Source organism: Eumetopias jubatus, unplaced genomic scaffold (assembly GCF_037043125.1).
Source record: "Eumetopias jubatus isolate StellerSeaLion01/CBP00866 unplaced genomic scaffold, mEumJub1_p1.0 scaffold_4, whole genome shotgun sequence".
NCBI lineage: Eukaryota > Metazoa > Chordata > Mammalia > Carnivora > Otariidae > Eumetopias > Eumetopias jubatus.
The window spans coordinates 15,134,825-15,157,674 of record NW_028274810.1 but is presented as its reverse complement, the minus strand read 5'-3'; the positions used below and the strand labels follow the sequence as shown (position 1 = coordinate 15,157,674).

The 22,850-nt window shown below is 42.7% G+C and overlaps 2 protein-coding genes across 2 annotated transcripts in view; one reads left to right on the top strand and one right to left on the bottom strand.

The window, feature by feature from the left end:
* GNAI3 (G protein subunit alpha i3) overlaps positions 1–8,361 on the top strand; it is a 47,145-nt gene extending 38,784 nt beyond the window's left edge. Inside the window, exon 9 of the mRNA XM_028101949.2 lies at positions 17–8,361. The gene's annotated coding sequence lies outside the window, so the exon portion shown is untranslated. The remainder of the gene's footprint in view (positions 1–16) is intronic.
* An 897-nt stretch (positions 8,362–9,258) lies between these two features.
* On the bottom strand, positions 9,259–17,335 carry GNAT2 (G protein subunit alpha transducin 2). Its single transcript, XM_028102119.2, has 8 exons — positions 17,218–17,335; positions 15,487–15,529; positions 15,056–15,197; positions 14,188–14,345; positions 12,131–12,259; positions 11,791–11,920; positions 9,992–10,145; positions 9,259–9,449 (listed from the first exon to the last, which is right to left on the bottom strand). The coding sequence occupies exons 1-8, from the start codon at positions 17,333–17,335 to the stop codon at positions 9,259–9,261; spliced, it is 1,065 nt and encodes a 354-aa protein (XP_027957920.1).
* Between the last annotated feature and the right edge of the window lie 5,515 nt (positions 17,336–22,850).

The following is a 22,850-nucleotide window of genomic DNA, read 5'->3' as shown; positions in this document are numbered from 1 at the left end:
TGTTCTTCTTTTCTAGTTATTACAGTGTGGAGTGTTGAGACCAGACTTCTTTTGCTGTCTCATTGGGCAGCCCCAAGCATGAACGGGACCAGGGAATGGCAGCAGCATGCAGAATCTTAGCACTCTTTAGCACAATCTTCTGTATTAGGGAACTCTTAATTGACACGAGATGCTAAAGTCAGACATTGGAATTGGAACAGCTGTAAAGTATGATTCGATCATCAAGACATCACTTGGATTTCATAATCTCAAACGTTTAGGGCCGATGTGAAGTTGAGGTGCTGCATTCCAGAACTTTAATATGTAGCTTACTTTTTTTCCTTCTTAACAAACCACCAGTAGTTCATTTTTAAACTTTTTTTTTTCGTCAAGAGAATAACATGACTAAATTTTATTTCTTTGTTTGCAAAAGAATCTTTATTAAAACACAGTCTTAACTATGCACATGATGTGGCCAGATCATCTTGAAAATTTTCCTCTTAGTAGGAACTCTTTGTTTTTAACTTTTGGTATGGTCAGAACATAATACTTCCATAATTACTTAATTCTTTATGGTTATTGGCGCTATGATTATAGCTTTTTTGGATGAAATTTATGTTACTCTCCTGTCCAAAGTACCATTATGGTTTCTAAATGGTAATGACATTGGAGAGTTCTGTAATAAGATTCTAGCTCTCTAACTTTTGTTTAAGCTTACGGTTTAGGTTAATCTGGTTTGTGCTGATTACCAAATTACTAGGTAAATGCTGATGTAGTATGTAAAGTTAGCTTCTTGGATACAGACACACCCAGGGCAGCTGTCGATTAGAAATGCAAATTGCTAAATTCCAAACAGAAACAGTGACTTTGCTGCTACAGATCTTCTAAATTGACCCCTTTGGTTCTTGCTTGTTTGTCTCAGTCATAGGGAGTTCTGTAAAAGATGCCCCTTGTTTTCCATCTCCATGGCCTTTTCTGTTGGGAAACATCTAAAGTGTATTAACAATGCATGCTTTTACTTTGTAAATGTGGTGCCAAATCCCTGTTTGCCATTGTTTTTATTGTAGCAATGTTAATTGTAGTAATCCTTAGTCAGTACCTTCTTTTGCCGAAACTATTGCATTTTGGGACTTTTTCCACTTTGTTGTGTGTACAGATTTTAATCTGTTATAGTTGGCAGCAGTATTAAAATGGTGAGTAAAGAGTCCAGGTTTGTTCCTGTTTGTAACTAGACCTTTCTGGAAATATTTTGTTCTGTTTCTTTTTGTCCCTGCTGAATGTGCTTTGGCCTTTGTCTGAGAATGGGTTCAGGTAGAGGGTTCCCTGAAGGGCTAGTCTTTTGGTGTAATGGTATTGTTGAATCTTGGCCTGACTGAGGGTCTTATGTCCTATCTGTGTAAGTGACATGCAGTCATAATCCATTTTCCAGGTTTACATTTTGGTTTTGTGGAGAGCTTTATTCACCTCAGCCTGCAGTCCTTTTGTATAATGTACAGCAAATGTCCTTAAATAATGGGCCTTTGGGGGAAGGCAGATGAAGAGAATGCATTTTGAGCATTCCAAATCAGCAGTTTGAGCAGTGCCTTTTGGGGTCCAGTCTTTTTGGATTGGATTCTGTGTCATCTTTTGATGTAACCTTTTTCTAGTTTAAAACAAAACAAAAAGGTTGGTGGTCATCAAAGCTGGTTCAGAAAGCAAGCCACAGCAGTTCAGTGCCTTTATTGGAATTTTTTTTTCTTATTCTTTTTGGAAAAGTATAACTATGCAGATGGTATAACTGTTATTGTCTAAACAGTTGTTTTTTTTTAGGGTTGGGAAAACTGGATCTAAAAGAAAATGATCAACTTCAATTGGTGATTAACTCAATGCCCACATAAGTTGATAGTTCTTGTTCCTTTTGAATATATCTTTTCCTTACTGTATTCTGTGATATAGGATCATCTGGAAATGAGAACTGGTGGAATATTGTTTTAACTGTAGTCTTTCTATAGTCAGGGCTAATGGGATGGTATTGTTGATAATCCAAAATAACAAATAATCTAAGTTAATTATACTTGGAAATGCACTTTGTATTTTCATTTGAATACGTCTGTCTGTTAGGTTCATTTTTTAGCTTTTCTGTTAATGAAAAATAGTAGTTCTCCACTTTTCTGCCTTTATACCATATACCTTTGTTCTATATTTACATGAAGATCTCACCCCCTACCCCACCATTCCATGTAACTTATTTAAATGCACATTCCTTGAGGACACAGGGACACAATTCAAGTCAGAGGTTTTCAAGTATGCCTTAAGTCAAAATCACCAGGATCCATCTCAGCAATTAACTCTTGGCCGGTGGGCTAGTGATCTGTAATTTTATAAAAGGTGATTCTGATCATCAGCTTTGCGAATCCCTGTTGTATTTTGAAATAAAAGATCTTTTTTCATAGCAGAGCCAGAGTGCGGGGGTGAAACATCATGTGTATTAGCCTGGAGAAAAAGGATTGATATTTGTAATCAAAGAAACTAAAAGTTGCCTTGTATCTTTTCTGCAGAGAATGCTGGAGGTTTGTGATGGACCACATTTCAGTATTCATGTGGCCAGGCCTTGGACCATCTAAGAAACCAGCACATATAAGAAAATTAACTTTAATGAATAAAGAACAGTAAATAGACCCTAGTAGGAAGGACTACAACAATAGCTTTATTTTGATGACAGTCACATCTTCACCTGATTAAAACCTTGGGCTGTAAAAAAATGCCATTCATTAGGCTCTATGTAAAGAGGAGGTATTCTTGATGGCCATTCTTCCCCAATCATATAATTCAGACTTGCGAAAGATTTCACCTCCTGGCATGAAAATTCCAAGAAGTTTTACAGTTATTCAAATGGATCTTGGGATGACATTTCATCTAGGACGGTTTGAATTCTAAATCTCTATCTCTAGTTCAGTGTATCATTTTATTATTTCCAGTGATGAATTGTTATTTTTTTAAAAGGTGCTGCATTCTAAGAATAGATGGACCAAATTTTAAAAACTATCTTCTTGCTTTGTTTCTTATTCTCTTACGTGTTCTATTGTGTTTTATTACATGCACATTAGAGTATTTAAAAATAACTGCTGGTTCTTCTAATTCATTTGCCCACCTTATATTCTTATATTTTGGCCACTGTTCTCTGATTTGTAGCTGTAACTTTCTTTGGACATTGCTTACCTAGCCTGACTAGTTACTTCATGTATGTGTACATTTGTTTAGCCTTCTGGAGCGTCCTGTTGCAGAACTGGTTGCTGTATTGGCAGTTACATAAAAGGTAAAGTTAGTCTTTCCCTCCATTTAAAAACCTACCTTTGGTTGATCTTTTTCCCCTTCCAGATGTTCAGAAAACCACAGTCCTCTACGTATTTAAACATACCTAAAACAGCACTAATTTTCTTCACTCTTACTGCTTGTGAAATCCTTCATATCTTATACTGGCTTTAAGAACAAAGTTATTTCAGTTTCCCAGTACCGCCAGGTCATTTTTGTGTTCTTCAGGCTTCATAGTACAAGTCAGAGATCTGACCTAGACCAGCCACAGCTCTCCACATAGCTTTATGGCTGTCTAACCACAAGAGCACACCAGGCTGCTTCGAGGCCTGAAATTGAAAGTTGGTCTTGCTATCAACCCTCCGGAAGTAAAAGATTTAGGTGAGGTGAGGCACTGGGGAACAAACTTTCTGGATGGTCAGGATCTTTGTTCCTTTACCTTTGTTTAGTTTTTAACTCCCCCCCTCCCCGCCCCCATTTTCTCATAACTTGTATGAATTACTTCTGCTAGGACTCCAGAACAAGTCAGGACAGGACATTTTTTTTTTTAATTTTTTTATTGTTATGTTAATCACCATATATTACATCAAGGACAGGACAGTTTTTTTTTCTGATACTATGTCAGGCTTACATACCTGGCTTGACTCAAGTCTTCTTAGGAATGAAAGATAATAGAGAAGGTTATAATAGCAGTAGATACCTGAGGTGCATGATTAACATGCAGATTCCCTGGCTAAACTCTACTAAATTGAGATGTTGGAGACAGATCCTGAGAACATGTATTTTTAAATAAACTCCTGTGTGGTTCTCATGAAGCTAACATGGGCCAACATTTGTGGACAACTGAATAGGACCTTATGTTAAAGATCAACAGAAATGAGGTCCCTGGGTGGCTCAGTCACTTAAGCATCAGACTCTTGGTTTCAGCTCAGGTTATGGCCTCAGGGTTGAGAGATCAAGCCCGGCTCAGAGTCTGCTCGAGATTTTCTCTCCCTTCCTTCCCTCCTTCCCTCCTTCCCTCTCTCCCTCCCTCTCTCCCCCCCAAAAACAAACAAATAAATCTTTTTTTAAAAAGATCAACATAAATAGTAGACATAGAACCTTAAAAGTTACTAGTAAACGATTGAGGTATTTTTTATTTGCCAATAAATAAGCACCTTTTGTACATGACTTAGAGTGCCTTTCACCAAAAAAATTAGTAAGAGAACTGTTTAGTCAAAGAACATTCCTACACTTTTGATACAGAGTATTTAGTTTTTATACAAAATTAAGACAAAACAAGAAACTTGGAGTTTCCAGACATTTGTTTCATTTGTGTTACTGCATTTATTCAGTGAAAATTGAAAGAAACATCAAAGATAAAATCCCATGATAGAGGTCTAGCTATATATATGTAATAACATGAATATTCATTTACCGTTGGTGGATAAAGAGCAAAGCTACCTAGCTCTAAATTATAGACTGGAAAGTCTTTTTGAGACAAGGCTGGGGAAGGGGTAGAGAAGGGGAATGATTGAGGAGTCAAATAGAAAAGTCTTTGTATGCTTGCTGCTAATGTTTCCCTGAAATCTAGTGGGAATCAACAAGGTAGCAGAAATAATCCAGTATTAGTAAATACGCTGCTGGGATACACCATCTCAATGTATTAGCATCCAGATGTAAGATAACTTTGACAGGTGGAATATTAAATTCTGTAAAGTGTGGTTTATCTTTCTCCTATCCTCTACTACCGCCCCCCACTCCTGCCCCCATATTCCTTATCATCCAAACATTTTTACCTAGAGCCTTATTTAAATGTAAGTTTCCCAGCAGTCCTAACAAATCACAAGAAATTAACTGTTCTTTTTAACTCTTCATTTTTGCTCACGGAGGATAAAGTTCCTGAGACCTCTCAGAATCTTATTGAGAGGGCTGTTTGTCACACCCAGTTCTGGTTTTTTCCCGCCTCCAACCACCTATGAAATCTTTCTCTTAAATCCTCATCTGTTACCTAAAGGTAGACTAAGTTATTCCTTCCAGCTATGATGTACTATGGTTGTGATCCAATTGAAATAACGTATTTAAAAGTGCTTTGTAAATACTCTTTACAATACTCCAGATGATACTGTACGGCAAAACAAGTCATCTTTTAAGACCGTACCAACGGATGTATTCATTGTAGCCGGCTGTCTTCTCAGCATCACTGTGCCATACTCATTTTGAACGCCTGAGATGAAGTTCAACTATAAATGGCTCTGCAATTTGTCAAGCCGGGTGAAAAGAAGGGTCTTTGCTTTGTTTTGTGTTTAAATCCAGTTCTTTATTTCTGTTAATACTAGTGCTTGCTTTTTCGTGGCCAAAAGGCAGAAACTCTGCACTGTGTCTTTTGGACCTCACAGGAATGTCTTCATGCTTTTACCTAGCAGGAACACCAGAGGCTGAGGCACACTTGTAGTCCCTGGGCCGACACTGAAGTCCATCTGGAATCTGTGCTCCGGGGGCTGTGCCGGGTAGAGAGGGCAGTGGGAGGTAAGAGCTCTTCACCCTTCACCACCTTCTCCACCCAGCATGGCCAGCACACTTTGGTCTACGGCACATCTCCAATGATAGAGTGGGTTTTGAATGCTGTTATTTCTTACCTTGGGGATGGGGCTACCCGGATTTGGACTATATGGGGTATATGTAAGTGAACTTTTTATCACAGTAGGAACTGTTAAAAGTAAATGTGTCTCTTACATTGCTTTTAAGACTGAGTTTTTGTACTGCTTTTACCCACAGAACATAAAAGCACATTTCCAATTACATTGTATTTTTTCCCACTATTTTTTTATTGTGGTAAGCCATACGTAACATAAACTTTACCATCTTACTCATTTTTAAGTACATAGTTCAGTGGTCTGAAGTACATTCACAGTGTGGCACAGCTATCACCACCATCCATCTCCAGAACTTTTTTCACCTTCCCAGACTGCAGCTCTGTACCCATTAAACACTAACTCCCCATTCCCCCTCCTCCCAGCCCCGGTAACCATCACTCTACTTTGTCTTTATAAATTTGACTACCATGATACTTGATATAAGTGAAAAATCATACAATATTTGTCCTTTTGTGTTAATCATAACTGTATTTTTGTAGAAAAAGAAAAGCAGCTGTCATCAGATTCTCAAGAAGTGAAACCTAATTCACATTTGGCTTATTGTCATCAGTGTCCAGTGCACTGTAAGGGAATTGCATTCAGATCTCTGCCCTCTAAGGGTATGAACAGAAAATTAATTACACCTTCAACAAACAAACTTAAAGCTATTTATATTTTTGTTTTATGCTAAATTCACAGTCAAATTTGAGGCTGATTTGTATTCAGTTTGGAGAGGATACTGTTAAATATCTATGATTTAGGATGGCATAATTTAAAAATAACCAAAATTTGGTTGGGAATGGGAAGAGCTTAGGGAAATGAGAAAATTGACTTTGACTTTATAGTATATGGTGGGCTTTCAGCAGCATGATAGAACACTGGCTTGGGATTCAGAAGACCTGTTTTGGAGTTCTAGTTCTCCGACATCCTAGCAGTTTGATCTTGATGAAGACATTCCACGTCTCTGGGCCTCAGTTTCTTATCTATAAGTTGCTAGTGAACAGTCCAGTGCCTGGACTATTTTAAAATTCCTTCTAGTTTTATCATTTTAAGAATTAAGATCGCAGTTCATGAAAATAGGGTTGAACTGGTTCTGACCTACCTCATTACAAAAAAGAATTTCTGATGATGCATAAGATTTAGCACTATGGTGTAAATTTAAAATAAAGCAAAAACAAAAGATAAAGATAGCAGAGTGAGTAGAATACCAGAAGGTAAGACCCACTGGCTCTGTTTTCATGCTAGGACTAGAGGGCTGGTTCTATATGAACATCTATAACCAAGAAGCCTGGGGTGGGCTCTTATAGTTTGGCCTATAACCAAGTCCTGCCTGGAGTCAAAGATCAAGGAAAAGATAATAATAGAAGCAAACAATCTGGTACAATTTGTGGGGAGGTTGGGCTACCCTAATTGAAGATCGAATAAGTGAGATACATTAGATTTGGGACCTGAATAGACAAGATCTTAGGCAAAGTGAGGATTCTTAACCTGGGGCTTCAGGGCTCCAAAGATAGAACTGTATTCCTAGTATGTTGGTTTCCCTTGTAATTCTCTGAATTTTATTTTATGCATTTTTAAATATTCTGAGAAGAGGTCCAGAGGTTTCATCAAACTGTTGGAGGGATCCGTGATACCAAAAAAAAAATCATAATCCCTGTATATTGAGTTAAAACAAATAGGTTAGTGATAGTTGGAATATGCCATTTAGAATGTAGTCCCTGAACAGCTCTTGCATGCATGAAGTCTTGCCCAGGTTTTTCCTTTGGTGAAGTTTTTTAATCAGCAATAGAGTACTTTCCCTTATTTCTCTGGTAATTGTCTCAAGTTGATTTCTTTTCATGGAATCAGAAAGACTATTAAATGAATCCAATTTTAACAGCTGCAAATTTATTCTTCAATGTATTTCAAGCTCATATGGCTCTCTAGTATCAATATTGCTAGTAGCAGCCTAAGTGTGAATATGTGTTTCTGGCAAGGAGCAGATTTTCATTTTAATTGACACTTTCTTTTATATACTAAATCTTGGATGCCAAGAGCTTTCCTCACTGGTAGTTGTAAATGCTAAATCTGTACTTGACTTCACCACCTCCTGTCAAGATAAATGCAAGCTTCGTTTCCCCTCAGAGGAGTTCAAAGAAATAATTTACTTGTTGTCCTGTATGGGGAGATACTGTTTTCAGCCAGGCATCACATGGATTCAACTGCAGAGATTTTCAGTGCCTAAAGCAAGATCAGCTGCCTTTTTTTGCTCTGAAACGTAGCAGTTGAAATGGGAATTTTAGCCTTGCTTACCTACTCTAAATTCTGTGATTGAGGGACGCCTGGCTGGCTCAGTCGACAGAGCGTGCAGCTCTTGATCTCGGGGCTGTGAGTTCGAGCCCCACGTTGGGTGTAGAGATTGCTTAAATAAATACACTTACAAAAAAAAAAATTCTGTGATTAAGAAGTGGTAGCAATAAAATCATTAATACTCTAAGTGGGAGTGTGTTGAATTCTTCCAAGTTTATTCAGAAAGTGTCTTGTATACCTGAGCGGCACCTGGGAGGCTCAGTCGGTTAAGCGTCTGACTCTTGATCTCAGCTCAGGTTTCGATCTCAGAGTTGTGAGTTCAAGCCCCACATTGGGCTCCACGCTGGGCATGGAGCCTACTTAAAAAAAAAAAAGTGTCTTTTATACCTGAGACAGTTACTTACAGAGAGATGGCAGTTGGGCAGCTTGCAGAGGGATAGTCTGTTTAATAAAGATGATCGGTTTTGGACATGTACCTTAGAAACTTACATCTCCAATCCAGTGATTCAGATCTCTGAGCTAAGGTACAGAGAGTCTGTTTGTAAAAAATGGTGGTAGGTTTATTGAGGTCTTGTTTTTAATTGTTTATTTTGCAGAACGTAGGGAAGGTTTGCTGCTTTCCTCGGATAGTTCGTCTAAATATTTTGTCTTGAATTTCCTTAGTGGCTGCTTTTATATAGGATTTCTTTCTGTGACTCTAACCACACAGCTTTTATGCTCCTTCCCTTCAGTTTATGTTTGTGATCATTAGAATAACCCTGTGAAGTAGTAGGGAAGTTATCTTTACTTTATAGATGAGTGACTCAAGGCTCAGAGGAATGAAATACTTAACACCTTGTAGTAAGTTAAAGAACCAGTGCTGGCACCTAGGTCTTCTGACTCCTGGCCTTATGCTCTTTAAACTGCACTAGCTATCCCACTTTGAAAAGAACATACGGGACACAGTTGCAATCATGTATAAGTCCATCTCTAAAGAGAATGGATTCACTCTTCATGCCATGGTATATTGATCTATGCTTTTCTGCTTGAAATTAGCCGGATTCCAAGCCTGGTTATGGGATGTGTACATGAAGAGTGATGAGAATTAAAAGAGCCCACAGTCCTTGAGATTTTCTTTGATGATAATATCTGTAACTGCATCAAATACAAATTTGACATTCTGCGTGTCTGTAGCACAGGTCATGTGACTGTAGATTTCTTTGACATCTTTTCGCATGTTGAGGTCAAGGAATTGACTCTTGATGTAATTCCCTGCATCTTCATAAGAGTTGTTTCCTGGTTTCCCAGAAAAAATAGTGAAGAAGTGGCATAAATGAACCCTTCTTAGCTGCTCACTTACTTTTTACGTGACCAATTTGGTCCTCAAAATGTGTTGGACAGCTGCAGTTGGGGGCCTGTTTTTAGAGGGAGGGTCCTCTCTATTGTACTCCAGTGTTTATCACTTTAGTTGAACAAGGAAAGTGAGGAGAGGGATCTCTGTGTCTCCACCCTTGATTTCTGGTAGGTATAATTTGAACATTCTGTGGCTCTCCTGCATCTAACATCTGTTCTGTTCCAGGGACATCTGAATTTAAACCTATGACTGAATACCCAAGTTTCTCAGATTAGACATCCAAGTATCAGTTGGACATCACAAAGCTCATAAGAGTAACTGAGTATTAAAGGGGTAAGGGATCATCAAACCCAGCAAAGCAAAGGCGTTACACTTAGTACTCCTTAAAGACAGGTTCCTTCATGTCTCCTTGGTATAGGAAATGAGGCAATCACCAGTCATTACCAAGAAATCATTACCATTGTCTCCAGCCCTTGACACTTACCATCATACTCTGGAAAACAAATGCTGAGATGGACTTTCTTGATTTTTTCCTCAAAGAGGTCCTTCTTGTTGAGAAAGAGGACAATGGAAGTAGCCGCAAAGAACTTGTGGTTACATATGCTGTTGAAGAGGTGCAATGACTCATGCATACGATTCTAGGAGGAGGAAACACCATCAGAGATTTCAGATTGAGCTGATGGGGTATTGTCTACTTCCTGTTCTTGTTCCCCTTGGAGAGACTAGTGCTCCGAATGTAAGAGGAACAGCATATCTCCACTTGGTGTGGTGGGATAGAGCCCAAGAGATACAGCTGCCCTTCTAATCTTCGTTCTGCCATAGCTGTGTGACTTGGGGCAGATTACTGAGGTTTTCTGAGTTTCCTTTTCCCTATCTCATAGGGTCATTATGGAAGTTCGATGGGATCATGTATGTAGGGTCCATGAGAGTGGCTGGCGTATAGGTGTACAATAAATGTTATGCCGATCTTGGGCTGCCAGGGCACTGCGAGGGACTTCGATGCCTGTAAGTGCTGCTGATACACGGTTGAAACTAAGCCTGAGTTATCATGTGCCCCTTTGTGTCTCCAGGATGATGGTTTTTTTTTTCCCCAGGATGATTTTGCTAGGTTTCTGTTACAGAGTCCTGGATCTCAGTTTGGGTGGGAACATAATAGGGATTATTGCCTTGGTGTCAAATGGTGAGGGCTAGAGAATTTCTCAGTGCCACACCACAAGCACTTCTGCTTTATTTCCTCCTCTGATGGCCACTTTGAGTGAGAAGTGGTGCTATGTATCTGCGGAATCTAGATGTCACCAATTCCCCAGACCAGCCTGTTTTCAGGGAGTGGGCCTTTAGGATTTGAAGTATGCTGTTAGCTGACTTGGGCTGAATCTTCATCTAATGAAGAAAGAAAACAAATCTACTTTTTGTGGCCCTTTGTCATTGCTAATACTCCTGCAGAACCCCTTAAAACCTCATAGACTTCAGGGTTAAAGATGGAAGAGATCTTGAAAATGAATTTGCATAGAAGATACAGAGCTCTCATGTGAACTTAAACTACTAAGGAGAAGGGAGAAGAACTGGAGCAAGGGATGGGAATGTAGGAGCTTTGTCTGATACCAGTAAGCTTTGGGCCTCCATTAGCATTTTCCATGCGGTGATATCCTGTGTCTCAAACTCCAAAGGTAACTGGCTGGGCCAACCCTGGGCCTGCAGAGCTCCTGTTAAACTCTGCAGGCTCAAGAGATTCACCCTCAGGTAGTCTTCCACCTGCCAATTTCAGTGGCATTTGAGAAACCTCGTTTGCCAGTCTCTCCTTAGTCCTGTTGACGGTACATATTTAGGCTTCCAAGTGAGGTTAGTAGTCCAACCCCTCTATCATGTTGCACAAAGATACACATCATACGTTGTTTTTCTGCTCTATCATTTTTACCTCCTATCCTTTATTTCCATAGGCAGCCTGGAAAAGTCCAAAGTGTAACTCCTGTGCTTTACAAACCCAATTGTGATCCCTTGTCTCTTTAATACTCAATTCCTCTTGTGAGCTATGTGATGTCCAAGTGCTTCTTGGATTTCTGATCTGAGACCAAGCTCACTCCCAGTAAATCTGGAGCTCTAAAGTGCTAACCTGGAGCTTGTAAAAGAGGAGGTTTTTCTAGAATTATTTGCCAGAGACATTGATTTGGCTGTTAGAGGACTGCTAGGCTGTCTTGAAATCACCCAAATTGAAGAATTGGTGACACAGCTTAGAGGAAGGGTCACAGGGCAACTATCAAAGCTCTTGGTGCAAAGGCCACTTACCACTTCGTCATCCTCCACTAGCACCATGTCATAGGCACTGAGGGCCGCACAGAAAATGATGCAGGTGACTCCCTCAAAGCAGTGGATCCACTTCTTTCTCTCCGATCTTTGCCCTCCCACATCAAACATCCTGAGGGAAAAAAACAGCACATGCACTTGGTGTTTACCTCAGAGAGGTGGCTACTTTGGGCCCAGTTGGCAGGGAGATGGGTAAGGGGGAGAAGAAGGGTAGTCATTCAGATGGGACTTTAGTCAAGCATGCCCTTGCCCTTTTTTGGTATCTGAGGTGTACTCGGAACCATGTGTGTATCTGTGGTGCCCCAGGGAACTGTATACTCACCTGAAGTTCAAGTCTTTGACTGAAAACTTGGTCTCAATGATGCCTGTGGTTTTGACTCTGGATCGAAGCACATCTTGCTCATTAGGGAGGTAGTCAGGGGCTGTAATCCGGTCTAATTGGTTCAGGTAGCTAGAGAAAAAAGCTTGGAATTGACATTAAACTTTCCATAGCCAAGGCCAAGAAAGGTAAAGGGTCTTACCCAAAGTTCTACAACTAACTTAGTGATAGAACCAGGACTAGAATCCATATTGTTAAACCTAGGGTTCTTTCCTTCAAACCCTCATGTGCCCCTACAAAAGGGAGTGTGGGATGGGTTGAGAGGCATGCCCAGTTGAGGCAGGGGTTCCGTGCCGTTTAAATCAAGTCAGATAACTTTTCTTTAAGGTTTGCCTGACTGCAAGGTTTTCTAGACCTTTCAGTGAGATTTGGTGGTTTAAATGGGTGCCAAAAGTTCCATCAAGATGCAGGAGTAGACTATAAGAGACTAAAGAGACATTCAGAGATGTGAATCGGTGCATTGCATGGGACCTTATTTATATTCTGAATCAAGTTGGGGAGCAAACATTTGAGATAACTGGGGAAACTTAAATGAGCACTGGCTTGGAAATTTGATGACATTAAGGAATTATTAAATATTTAGGTGTGACAATTAGATTATTCCTTTTTTAAAAAAAGCCTTTTTCTTTTTCTTTTTTTTTTTTTTTGAGCTGTAATGATAGACTATGTGGAACTCCCTTTAAAATAATCCAGTAGGAGATGGAGGTACAATGAAACAAGAGTGGCCGTGAGTTAACAGTTGAAGCGAGGTATTATTCTGCTTTTGTATATGTTTGACAGTTATTATAAAAAAATTTAAAAAGACAGGAGGAAGGCAGATATGAAGTGAGATGACAGAAGAAGGGAAGGAAAATTAACAAGTGCTTACTGTCTACCGGGCATTTGCACATTGAAATTCTCATTTAACCTCATACACCTTCCAAGTTTCATATCCCATTTTACAGATGAAGGAAAAATTGAGAAGAGTTAAATGACTGGGTCCAAGGTCAAGAGACATTGTGGTATACTGTAAAAAAGCCTTCAACTTTGTGGTCAAATAGACCTGGATTCAAATCCAGCCTTTGCCATTTATCTATATGACTTTGGGTAAGTTAATTAACTTCTCTGAACCTCAGTTTTTCATCTATATATGGGACTAATACAAAGTACTCTGTACCCAAAGGCTTACTGTGCAGATCAAATGTGACGGTATACGTCATGCACCCGGCAGTGCCTGGGCCTTGGTGAGTCAGTGCTCGCGGAGGGTAAATGAGAACTATGTTACAGAACTAGGTGACAGAACAGGGATTAAATCCAGCTGTGTCTGACTGCAAAGTTCATGCCCATCCATGATAGATTGCATGCCATTAGAGGTATAATTGATGTGTACCTTATCATTTTGGAACCAGCTTTGAAAGTTGGTTCTTTTTAATCCCTGACCAACTTCCTTTGGTTTGCCCTGGAAGTTTCTGTGTCCCATGCCTGGCACTCCGACATAAGATGCTATTTATGGGTGAAGGAGGTGTTCACTTCAGGTTAGTGGCCTAAGTAGAGCCTAGGTGACATTAATGTTACCCACTAGAAAATTCCACCCTAGAAAGGCCATCGTGAATAAAGTTCCACCTGGGAGAGCATGTGGCAGAACTGCAGGTGTGTCTTTATGTTCATGGTTCTGAAAGGAGAGGCTATGTGTATGAATTGATGAAGAGGACAGCGGTCTGAGGGCTACTAAACAGAGCACCTTTGTTTTGAATTTGGGGGGTCTTCAGCTCTCTAGGCTGCAGTGAGCAGGTGTAAAGCAAGAGAGAGTGGTGACCACTACGGCAGCACTGTATCTAAGGGCATCACATCCAAAGCATAGTATGAGCACTGCTCAAGCCTGAATGAAACAAGTATCCATGCTGAATTCAGTCCTTGGGACTCTGGCTTTCAGTGCTTGAAATTTTAGGCTAGGTGTGATTTCTCCTGGAAATCCTGGTTGCTTACGCCTCATCCCATCCCTTCCCCAGTCAGAGTCTTACTAAGATGCCGAATCATTGAGCTGGTACTCTGCAGCTCGGTCGAAGCAGGCTTGCACCCCACCATCCTTCCACAACTTCCTGATGACCTCCACCAGCTCGGGAGGCATGGTGCCCTCCTCAGTGGAATCAGCCAAGTTGTTGAGCTGTCGCCCAGTATCCTGTAAGGCAGAGACCTGGCTGAGAACTGCACAGGAGTAATGGCTTTCCAGGAGGCTCCTGGGAATACTGCTGGAAGGAAACCATTTTGCATTGCTACTAAAGCCCAAGATGGAGACAGCGTCCAGTGAAGATGCTAAGAAAACACCAATTAATTTTGAGTGTGCTTCGGAGGGTGGCAATTTATCCACTTCCTGGGGTGCCTAGGGGAAAACAGGTTCTAGGGGGCATCCTCTGTGGTGGTTCTATCTTCCAGCCTTCATCCAAGAGGGTACTGCCACAAAATGTGGGTCGTCTGCCACAGGGAAGTTGGAAGTTTAAAGACCAGACTGACCATGAAGTTGACAACACGGAAGACAGTAAACCATCACCTTTGTTCTTTCAGTGATTCAAATCTTGGAAAAGGCCAATACTGGAATGAGGGGTTTAGCTTATAAAAGGTCCATGGTCAGGGCAAGGACCCCAAGGAGAACAATTTAAATGGTAAAATAAGACAAAAAGGCAGAGGAAGCTGGGAGCAGATTTTTGTAATTTATTTTAAAGGTAGGGATTGCATACTTCTCCAGGACTGAAGTAAAAAAACTGGAAGCTCAGTAGGTGGGATTATAGTTACACGAAACTCTTGACTCGTGTTTCTTCATAGCTTGTTGGCTGCTGTTTCTTCCCATTAGCCTTTCCTCCCACCCATAACCACATACTGTTAACCACTTACCACACAGCTTGGTTCGGCATAGTCAATACCTAGTGTGGACATGGCCCGGATGATAGCCAGGATGGACTGCAGCACATTCCCATAGATGATGGACTTATACTCCAGGCATTCCTCTGGTGTATAGCCATCCTGATGGATGATCCTGCGAGGAGTAGACATCCAGTCCTCAGTTGGACCTGAGTAACCAGACCTAAGGGATTGGGAATCTGGAAGGATTTAAAGAACTCAGTCTCTATGCCTGTTGCTGTCCCAAAGTGGAGAGTAAGGGGGAAAGGGCATGCAAATGAGGGGCATTGGGTGGGAATCAGGTTCTTTATATCCTTTACATCTGGGTTCCTTGGGCCCAAGGAGCCCTTCATCCTCCATGCCTCTATTGGCTCTGCTGACTTCTTCACCCTACCTCAGTCGTCTGGGGTTTTATTCCTACTCACTTCATCTGTTTGACGATAGTGCTCTTTCCTGACTCTCCAGCACCTGCAGGGAGAAATGCTTATGCTTCAGATTTCCACCAGTTTTCCCCAACCCTCCGGTAGATGGCCTGTGAGAAGTCCAAGCTAGGACTTGCTTGGGAGCCTTGTTGGGGGGAACACATAGGGATGATTGCTGCCCTCAATTTCTGCCAGCCATTCAGTCTGGATTTAGAGCAGAATTTTTCATCCTCTGCACTGCTGACGTTTTGGGCTGGAGGATTCTTTTTTTGTGGGGGGGCTGTCCTGTCAATGGTAAGGTGTTTAGCAGCATTCCTGGCCTCTACCCACTGGAGGCCAATAGCACTCTTCTCTTGCACTGTGACAACTAAAAATGTCTCTAGACATTTCCCAGTGTCCGGGGAAGGTGGAGGGAGTGGTGGCAAAATCTCATTGAGCACCACTGGTAGATTCAGGGGAATTCCTTTAATACATTTCTCCTCTGCCTGTTTTTACTCAGGAGAGTGCTCTAGGGGCAGGATTGCAGAGAGCTGGATAACTTCACTGAAATACTGTTTTTTCATCATCTTGCTTTTTCCTTTATTGGCTAAAATGTCCTACTATCCTCTCATTGGCACTCAGTTCCCCCTCCATATCCCCTTCAACCCTCCCCCCCAGTCTGCATGGCCCTTATATATTAACCCCCCTCCCACTTAAAGCTGGGCCTGTTCCCTCTAAGCTGCTTATCCTGAATGTGGAAGAAAGCCTCTTAGGCTTAAAAGAGCTCTCAGTGGCCTTGCCATCTCTTTCCCCCTTCTGTAGCTTCTTGGGCTCCTTGCTTCCTGCAGTATGCTCACAGATCAGCTGGGGAAGAGGAGGTGCTATCGCCTGGGGCTGCAGGTCCCAGGCTTTGCCTGGGCTTCAAAACAACTCAGCCAGCCAACGTGCTGCTGCATGGACGCCGCCTACCTCAACTAGCTTACCTCCGTACTTTTGGAGGTTTTTCCCCTCAGCCAGGTGTCCCAAACTCTTTATTGTCTTGGTCCTGTTTCCAGCTGTGACCAGTTTCTCTGACTGACCAACAGAAGTGCTTTTCTTTTTTCAGCACAGACCTGTGATCTGCTTAGGAGCTCATCAAGGTGATAAACCTCCCATCTGGCAGGGGCTGTCAAGGCAGCTACTGAACAGAAAGCCAGGAAAGGACTGCCATAGATAAAGACTCTATTCCTCCTCCCTCAGGGCTCCCTAGTTCTAAAATGTGTACAAATTGTGTACTGGAAGCAAGGAGAAGGAACCGGTTTACTTGGCAAGCACCAGTGGGTCTGTCCCCAGGACTACATGGCACTGATTATATGGTAGGACTTTGGAGTCCACTGTCCTCTCCCGAGTCCTTGACTCAGAGCTCTCTGACTGCAGATTGGGTAACTGTCTGCAAGTCCGGGGTTCACCCTGTTTGCCAAGCTGTGAGGTATTAGGTTTGGTTAGATTGGGAGATGGATGGCTCCGTCCCGGCCCTTGCACAATCCTGGTTCAAGGAAGAGCAGAACAATTCTAGGGTAGCTTTGGCATTCTGCATCTCCTTGGGGTGGCTGCGCTCAGCCCTAGAGCCCTGATCCCCTAGCCTGAGACCGGCTGGGGAGAAGAAAAATGACCTGCCGTCCCTCTTTCCCGTGGGGTGGGCTAGAACCCACCTACCATCCAGGATTAGCAGGAAGGAGCAGTACCTTCTCTGGCTCATCTTCCCATCTTGCTCACCCAGCAATAGCAGCTTGACTGTCTTGGCTTCCTTGTCAGCATCCTCCTGCAGCTTCTTTTCTAGCTCCTTGGACCTCTTGGCCAGTTCTTTGTCCTCAGCACTGGCTCCACTCCCCATCTTTCTGCTGTCTCCTCCTCAGCTGCTTCTTCCGGCCCTTAAGCTTCTTCTCCAGAGTTTCCTATGTGAGATGGAAAATAAGGAAAAAGTAAATTGGGATTGAGGATCCGTTTCGTTGTAGTCCTCCTCAAAAGCTGGTCTATAGGGGGCTCGGTGAGGGAGCAAGTTCTAGATTCTTGTACCCTGCCTGTCTTGGCTGAGACTCCCTACCCAGCTGGAGATCTACTTAGTCTAGGGATTGTAGCCTTTATATCCAGCAATGTGTTGGGTCAAAGCCAATTAAGAGCTCAATATGACAAAGGGCAAAGACTTGTGTTTCTGTAACTAGGAAAATGCTCTGCGGGATTCTGACACAGGAGGATAGGATGCAGGTACTGAAGCTCTCTGGAATGAGATCATGGCTGCCCCCATCCTTTTGAGGGGCTGATCCCCTAAAAGTCTCTTCCTTCCCTGGATTCACTTGCATCTTAGTGCTAGAGATTAGAGGCATAAATGCAGGAAGCTCTGCCCATCCTGAGGCTCCAGATTGTACAGTTTTGGTTTTAAGGGCTTCAAGGCATCAAAGCACCCTCTCCATCATAGCAGGCTGCTCCTGGCAAGGAGTTTTTGTTTAGGGTGGTGCCCTTCCTGGAAAGATTAGAAATGTTTCCTTCAGCTCCTCCAGTGGCTGCTGCACCGGGAAGCTCTCAGCGTCATTCCTTTATGTTGGCTCATCTCGTCATGTGTGTGCTTCTGTTAATAGCACTTATCACTTCATATTGTACTTCACGTTACATGTGGTTTCCCCCAGGCTGAATTCCTTCCCCTGGAGCTCAGGGACCAAATGTGATTCATCTTTGAATCCTTCAGACCTTGTGGTTTATCAGTGGACCCTCAGTAAAGGTTTGGTGACTAAATGAAGGAAGGAGAAAGGGTATGTGTAGACAGAAGGGGGCTGCTTCCCCTCAACCCACTAAAGCCACCTGAGGCCCAACTTCACTTGGTGAGTGAACTTCTGCTGGTATTTAGAGTGGGGGTCTGCTGCTTCATATAGCAAACTGCTTCCTTGGGAAATTATTGGACTCTAGCCTCCAGCTTTGCAAAGGTTGGGATGGCCCTCCCTCTGGCCTTCATCCCTGCTGCCCCTTCCTGGGGAGAAATGCTGGGGTGCAGTCCAGTAGTTGCCTCTCAGACCTATCAAAGACTCTCTCCATTGGTCATATTTCCTTATGCCAGTTATTTCAGTTTAATTAAATGAGTTGCTGGTGGAGCCTCCCCAGGAGGAGATACTTCAGCATTTTGCGACCCAAAATGTGGCACAAGGCCTAGCACCGTTCACCTGGGAGCTTCTTAGAAATGTAGGATCTCAGGCCCTAACCTAGACCTTCTGATCCAGAACCTACGTTGTAACAGAATTGCAGATGACTCTAAGGATGTTAGAATTTGGGAAGTGCTTCCCTAGAAAGTATTAGGGAACTGTTTTTTCCTCAGACCTGCCTAATTATGAGGATCACCTGAGATGCTGGTTTCTGTGTGTCATCAAATCTTAAGATATCACCAGGGCGCCTGGGTGGCTCAGTTGTTAAGCGTCTGCCTTCGGGCTCAGGTCATGAGCCCTGCATTGGGCTCCCTGCTCAGCAGGAAGCCTGCTTCCCCCTCTCCTACTCCCCCTGCTTGTGTTCCCTCTCTCGCTGTCTCTCAAATAAATAAATAAAATCTTAAAAAAAAAAATCTTAGATACCACCGATTGGAAGATCACTCAGATTTCAAAGATGTTAACATATCCTGTATGTTTTTTGTTTTGTTTTTTTATATCCTCTATGTTTTTAAAGGGGTGTGTTTTAGAATCATTACGTTCCGGTAATGGTGCTAATTCCAGAACCTGAGAAACTATTTTAAGCTAATATAGGTGATTATCATCCTGTGGCAAGTTTGAAAATACCTGATCTAATTGGTCTGGAATACAGTCCAAGCATGAAGATTTCCAAATTTCCCCAGGTGATTCTAATGTGCAGCCAAGGACCTGAGGATTTAACTTGAGTTCGAAGGGTTTAACATGCTCTTTCCTTGTAGTGTGGAAATGTGCTGCAGTCCACTGGGCCGGAGAAGGTGGGAGGTAGCACCTGGGTCTCCTACCTACTAGGTGCCCTGAGCCACTGCTGAGCATCTTCCTCCTTCCGCCTTTCAGCTGCATATTTGAGTGTCTGGCTGAGAAGCTTTGGGCCTGGAGCCCAGACTCTCAGGGCTGATGGAGAAATAGGTAGCCGCCAAGGTGCCTTCCATAGTGATCATGTTTTCCCAGTCAAAACTTGGCAAATGCTTCTTGACTTAAGAGAACAGGAGAGTGTCTTTGAAATTGTGACTGTCTTGGAATCTTGGCTATAAAGTTTCAGTAATTATACCTCCCTAGCGCTGCCCTAGCCTACTCACAATATTGGTAACCTACACCCAGGCCAGAGCTGTACCGAAACCTTCTCTGTTCAGAGCAGGGGACTACCAGGAACTGTGCTAGACAAGTTATGGGGCTCCTATCAATTCATTCTCACACTAACTTCAAGGTAAGTGTTCTGTCCCCAGTTTATAGACCAGATAACTGAGGCTTGAGGGTTAAGTAACTTGTTTAAGGTCATGTAAGCTTAATAAACATAAATCAGGGGATCTTTCTACTACCCCCACATAAGCAGCCAGTGAAAGAAAACTTGGACAAAAAAGGCAAATGCATGAGCTTGCTAACAGTAGCGCTTGTATTGTGAAAGGAACCACGAACTTGTTTCACGCACGGGGAAAATGTTCGAGCGTTCCTTTTTCAGCTACCACCTCTGCAAACTTCTGTGCTGCTTCTACTTGTTTCCTAGTTTGCTGGGTTCCCATTCCCACTACTAAGCTGAGTAAGGAAGCTCCTGACCCTCGCCTGGCCTCTAATTATGCTGACCCATTCTGGCGCCAATGACCTTCTGCCTCCCGTCGTCAGCTCCTGTGCCTTTCCTGTGGCTGTTCTACTTTATTACCACGTTTGAATTCAGTGTCCTGGTGGAGCAGGTAAAGCACGTAGGTGCAATTCCCATTTAGAAGCACAGAAAGATGATCCTTACCTTAATAAACTAGTATCAGAATCAGCAGAGCTCAGGAGTCCTAGTTCACAGCCTGATAACCAAATCATTTTGAGTGAAAAAAGACTCACCCTTTCCCAACAAGTTTGGTCCTGTTTCCTGAGCTAAGGGGAGATCTCAAGATCTGTCTTACCCTCAGTGGCGGGGACTGTGGGTAAAGCCTTGTCCCGGCTGGAGTTGGGGGCACATAATGAGGAATTGCCTTCAGGACCTTCCAGTCCAAAGGAAGAGGAGGGGTAAATTCACAGAGAAATAGTTTAATTAAAGGAACACTGCTGGAGAATTCAGGGCTGTTTAAAACCTAACCTCCACCCCTGGTAGGAAAAACAATTCTAAGCATATTTAACTGAAAAATTCTGTAGAAGAAAGGAGGGAGCGACTAAATGAACAGACTTTGATCAGAGAAGCAGAACAACAATAGAAAGGGGAGTAAGTCTTTTGGGGAGAGGAAAGCATGAGAGAAGGTGTGGAGGCCTGAGGTGCAAACTGCTCAGGGAAGACTGGGAAATGGGATATTTCCAGCCAGTTGAGGACAGCAAAGTGGGGGCATTGGGGCTAGCCAGCGAGGGCCTTGAGTGACAGGGCAGGGCGTGGCTAAAACCATTTGAAGACCTAAGTACAGCTGGGTACAGCTGCATGGTGCTGTAAACAGTGTTGGGGCAGTGGGGTCAGGGGTGACAGGGCTGGCTGGACAAGCTGAGAAACAAGAGCTGTGAGCAGCTTGGTTCGAGAAGGATCTAAGCATAGGTGATGCTTTGGGAAACTGTTCTGGCCAAGGATCTGTGTGAAGCTGCAGGCGTTCCCTCCCAAGTCCAGTGTCGGCAGAGAGTGGTCTGATCTCGGGGGGAGGCTGACCTCACAGTGGGCTACGGGCCAGAGGCTAAGAGAAGCGTTCTTCAGAGAATTAAGGAGCACACTTGAGTGGGGGCCTAGGGTTCAGGGAGGGCCATTTAAGGAGCCATCTGGTGAATAGGGTAGGAGGGGAGGAAGCTGTGTTTAGAGTTAGGGAAGATCCCAGAGGCTCAAAGACAACATTAAGAAGCTGGAGGCCAAGGGGGATGACTCACTCCTTCATTTCCCAAACTCTATTCTATGTAGACAGTGAACCCCGCTGAGATTTTTGCTGGTGTTGTGTAGGTGGGGAGATCTATGCTTAGCTGCAATCAGTACGCACTTCCTAGCAGGGATGGCGTACCAAATGGTCTGGAAATAGGGGAGGGTTACCAGGTGAAGGGTGTGTTGCTGATGGGACTAGGGAGGAGCATGAAGGGACTAGTGAACTGGTTTGCCTGGGTAAGGTGGAGGGCAGGGATTGCCACCTATGGGCTGATTAGGTAGGTAATAGGTAGGTAGGTCTGAATCAAGGGGGAAGTCCTAATGAGACCTAGCCCAATGCAAGATACCACCCCTTAAAACTCTGTCAAAATTTGCATTTTGTCAGAATTTAGATGACATTCTACATGGTTACCTGCTGGTTGATTTTTAATTTCAAGATTTATTTTGTTACTCGTTGAGAGCCCAACGGCTTCAAAATTCCTAAAGATCCCAAGAGCAATTTAGTCTGGGGTTAAGACCCAGGAGAGTCTGTTGGGGGTGGGGTGTGGAGGCTATTACAGATTTGTTGTTTTCTATTCCCTTGATTATAAAAGTAATGGCTATGCATTGTAGACAATTTTTTAAATGCAGATGAGTATAAAGAAGGAAATATAATTTCCAATTCTTCTGCCCACGGATAACCATTTGTAAACTTTTTGGTGTGTTTGTTTTCTATGTATATATGTCAAATATTTAGGGCCATACTGTATGTAGATTTTACATTCATTTTTTTTTAAACCAGACTTTACACTGTAAACATTTCCACCTCATTAAGAAGTTCTCCAAGAACAATTTTTAATGGTTGTATTTCATTGCATGCATCTGACAAAATTTAAACATCCCCCTATTGTTGGACCTTAATGTTTCAGCCTTTCTATGTGATAAACATTGCAGTGGTGAACAAATTCGTGCATATTTTTCTGGAAGCTCTTTCCAGCAGAACAATTTCCTGAAAGCGGAATTACAGGGTCAAGTAATAACTTTTTAAAGACACTTTATGTATTACCAAATGGCCTTCAGACAGATTATGTCGCTGTTGGTGTCCACCAGTAGTATATGTGTGTGTCCCATCTCATTACCCCCTTGCCTGCACTAGGATTTTTTTTCCCTTAATCTTGGCTAATTTGGTGGGTAAACATGGCATTTCCCTTGTTTTACCATGTCAATGGAGGCCATGTTTTTTTGAGTTTGCCCACGGTGAGGAGCAGCAGGAAGAGATCGATAGAGGTGACACCAGATACACAGGGATAATAGGGTTCAGGGTCCAGAATCCAGCTTGGGGAGAGGTGGGGGAGGCAGGGTTTGGGAAGGAATCTGGCTGTGGGGGTGGT

Bases quoted from the DNA above. Each gene is read 5' to 3' on its own strand.
- GNAT2 (XM_028102119.2), bottom strand. From the start codon at position 17,335: ATGGGGAGTGGAGCCAGTGCTGAGGACAAAGAACTGGCCAAGAGGTCC. The intron at 15,198-15,486 runs GTGAGTAGGAAT...TACTCCTCGCAG, and splicing joins ACTATCGTCAAACAGATGAA to GATCATCCATCAGGATGGCT. The intron at 12,260-14,187 runs GTAAGACTCTGA...TTTTTTCTCTAG, and splicing joins CTCAATGATTCGGCATCTTA to CTACCTGAACCAATTAGACC.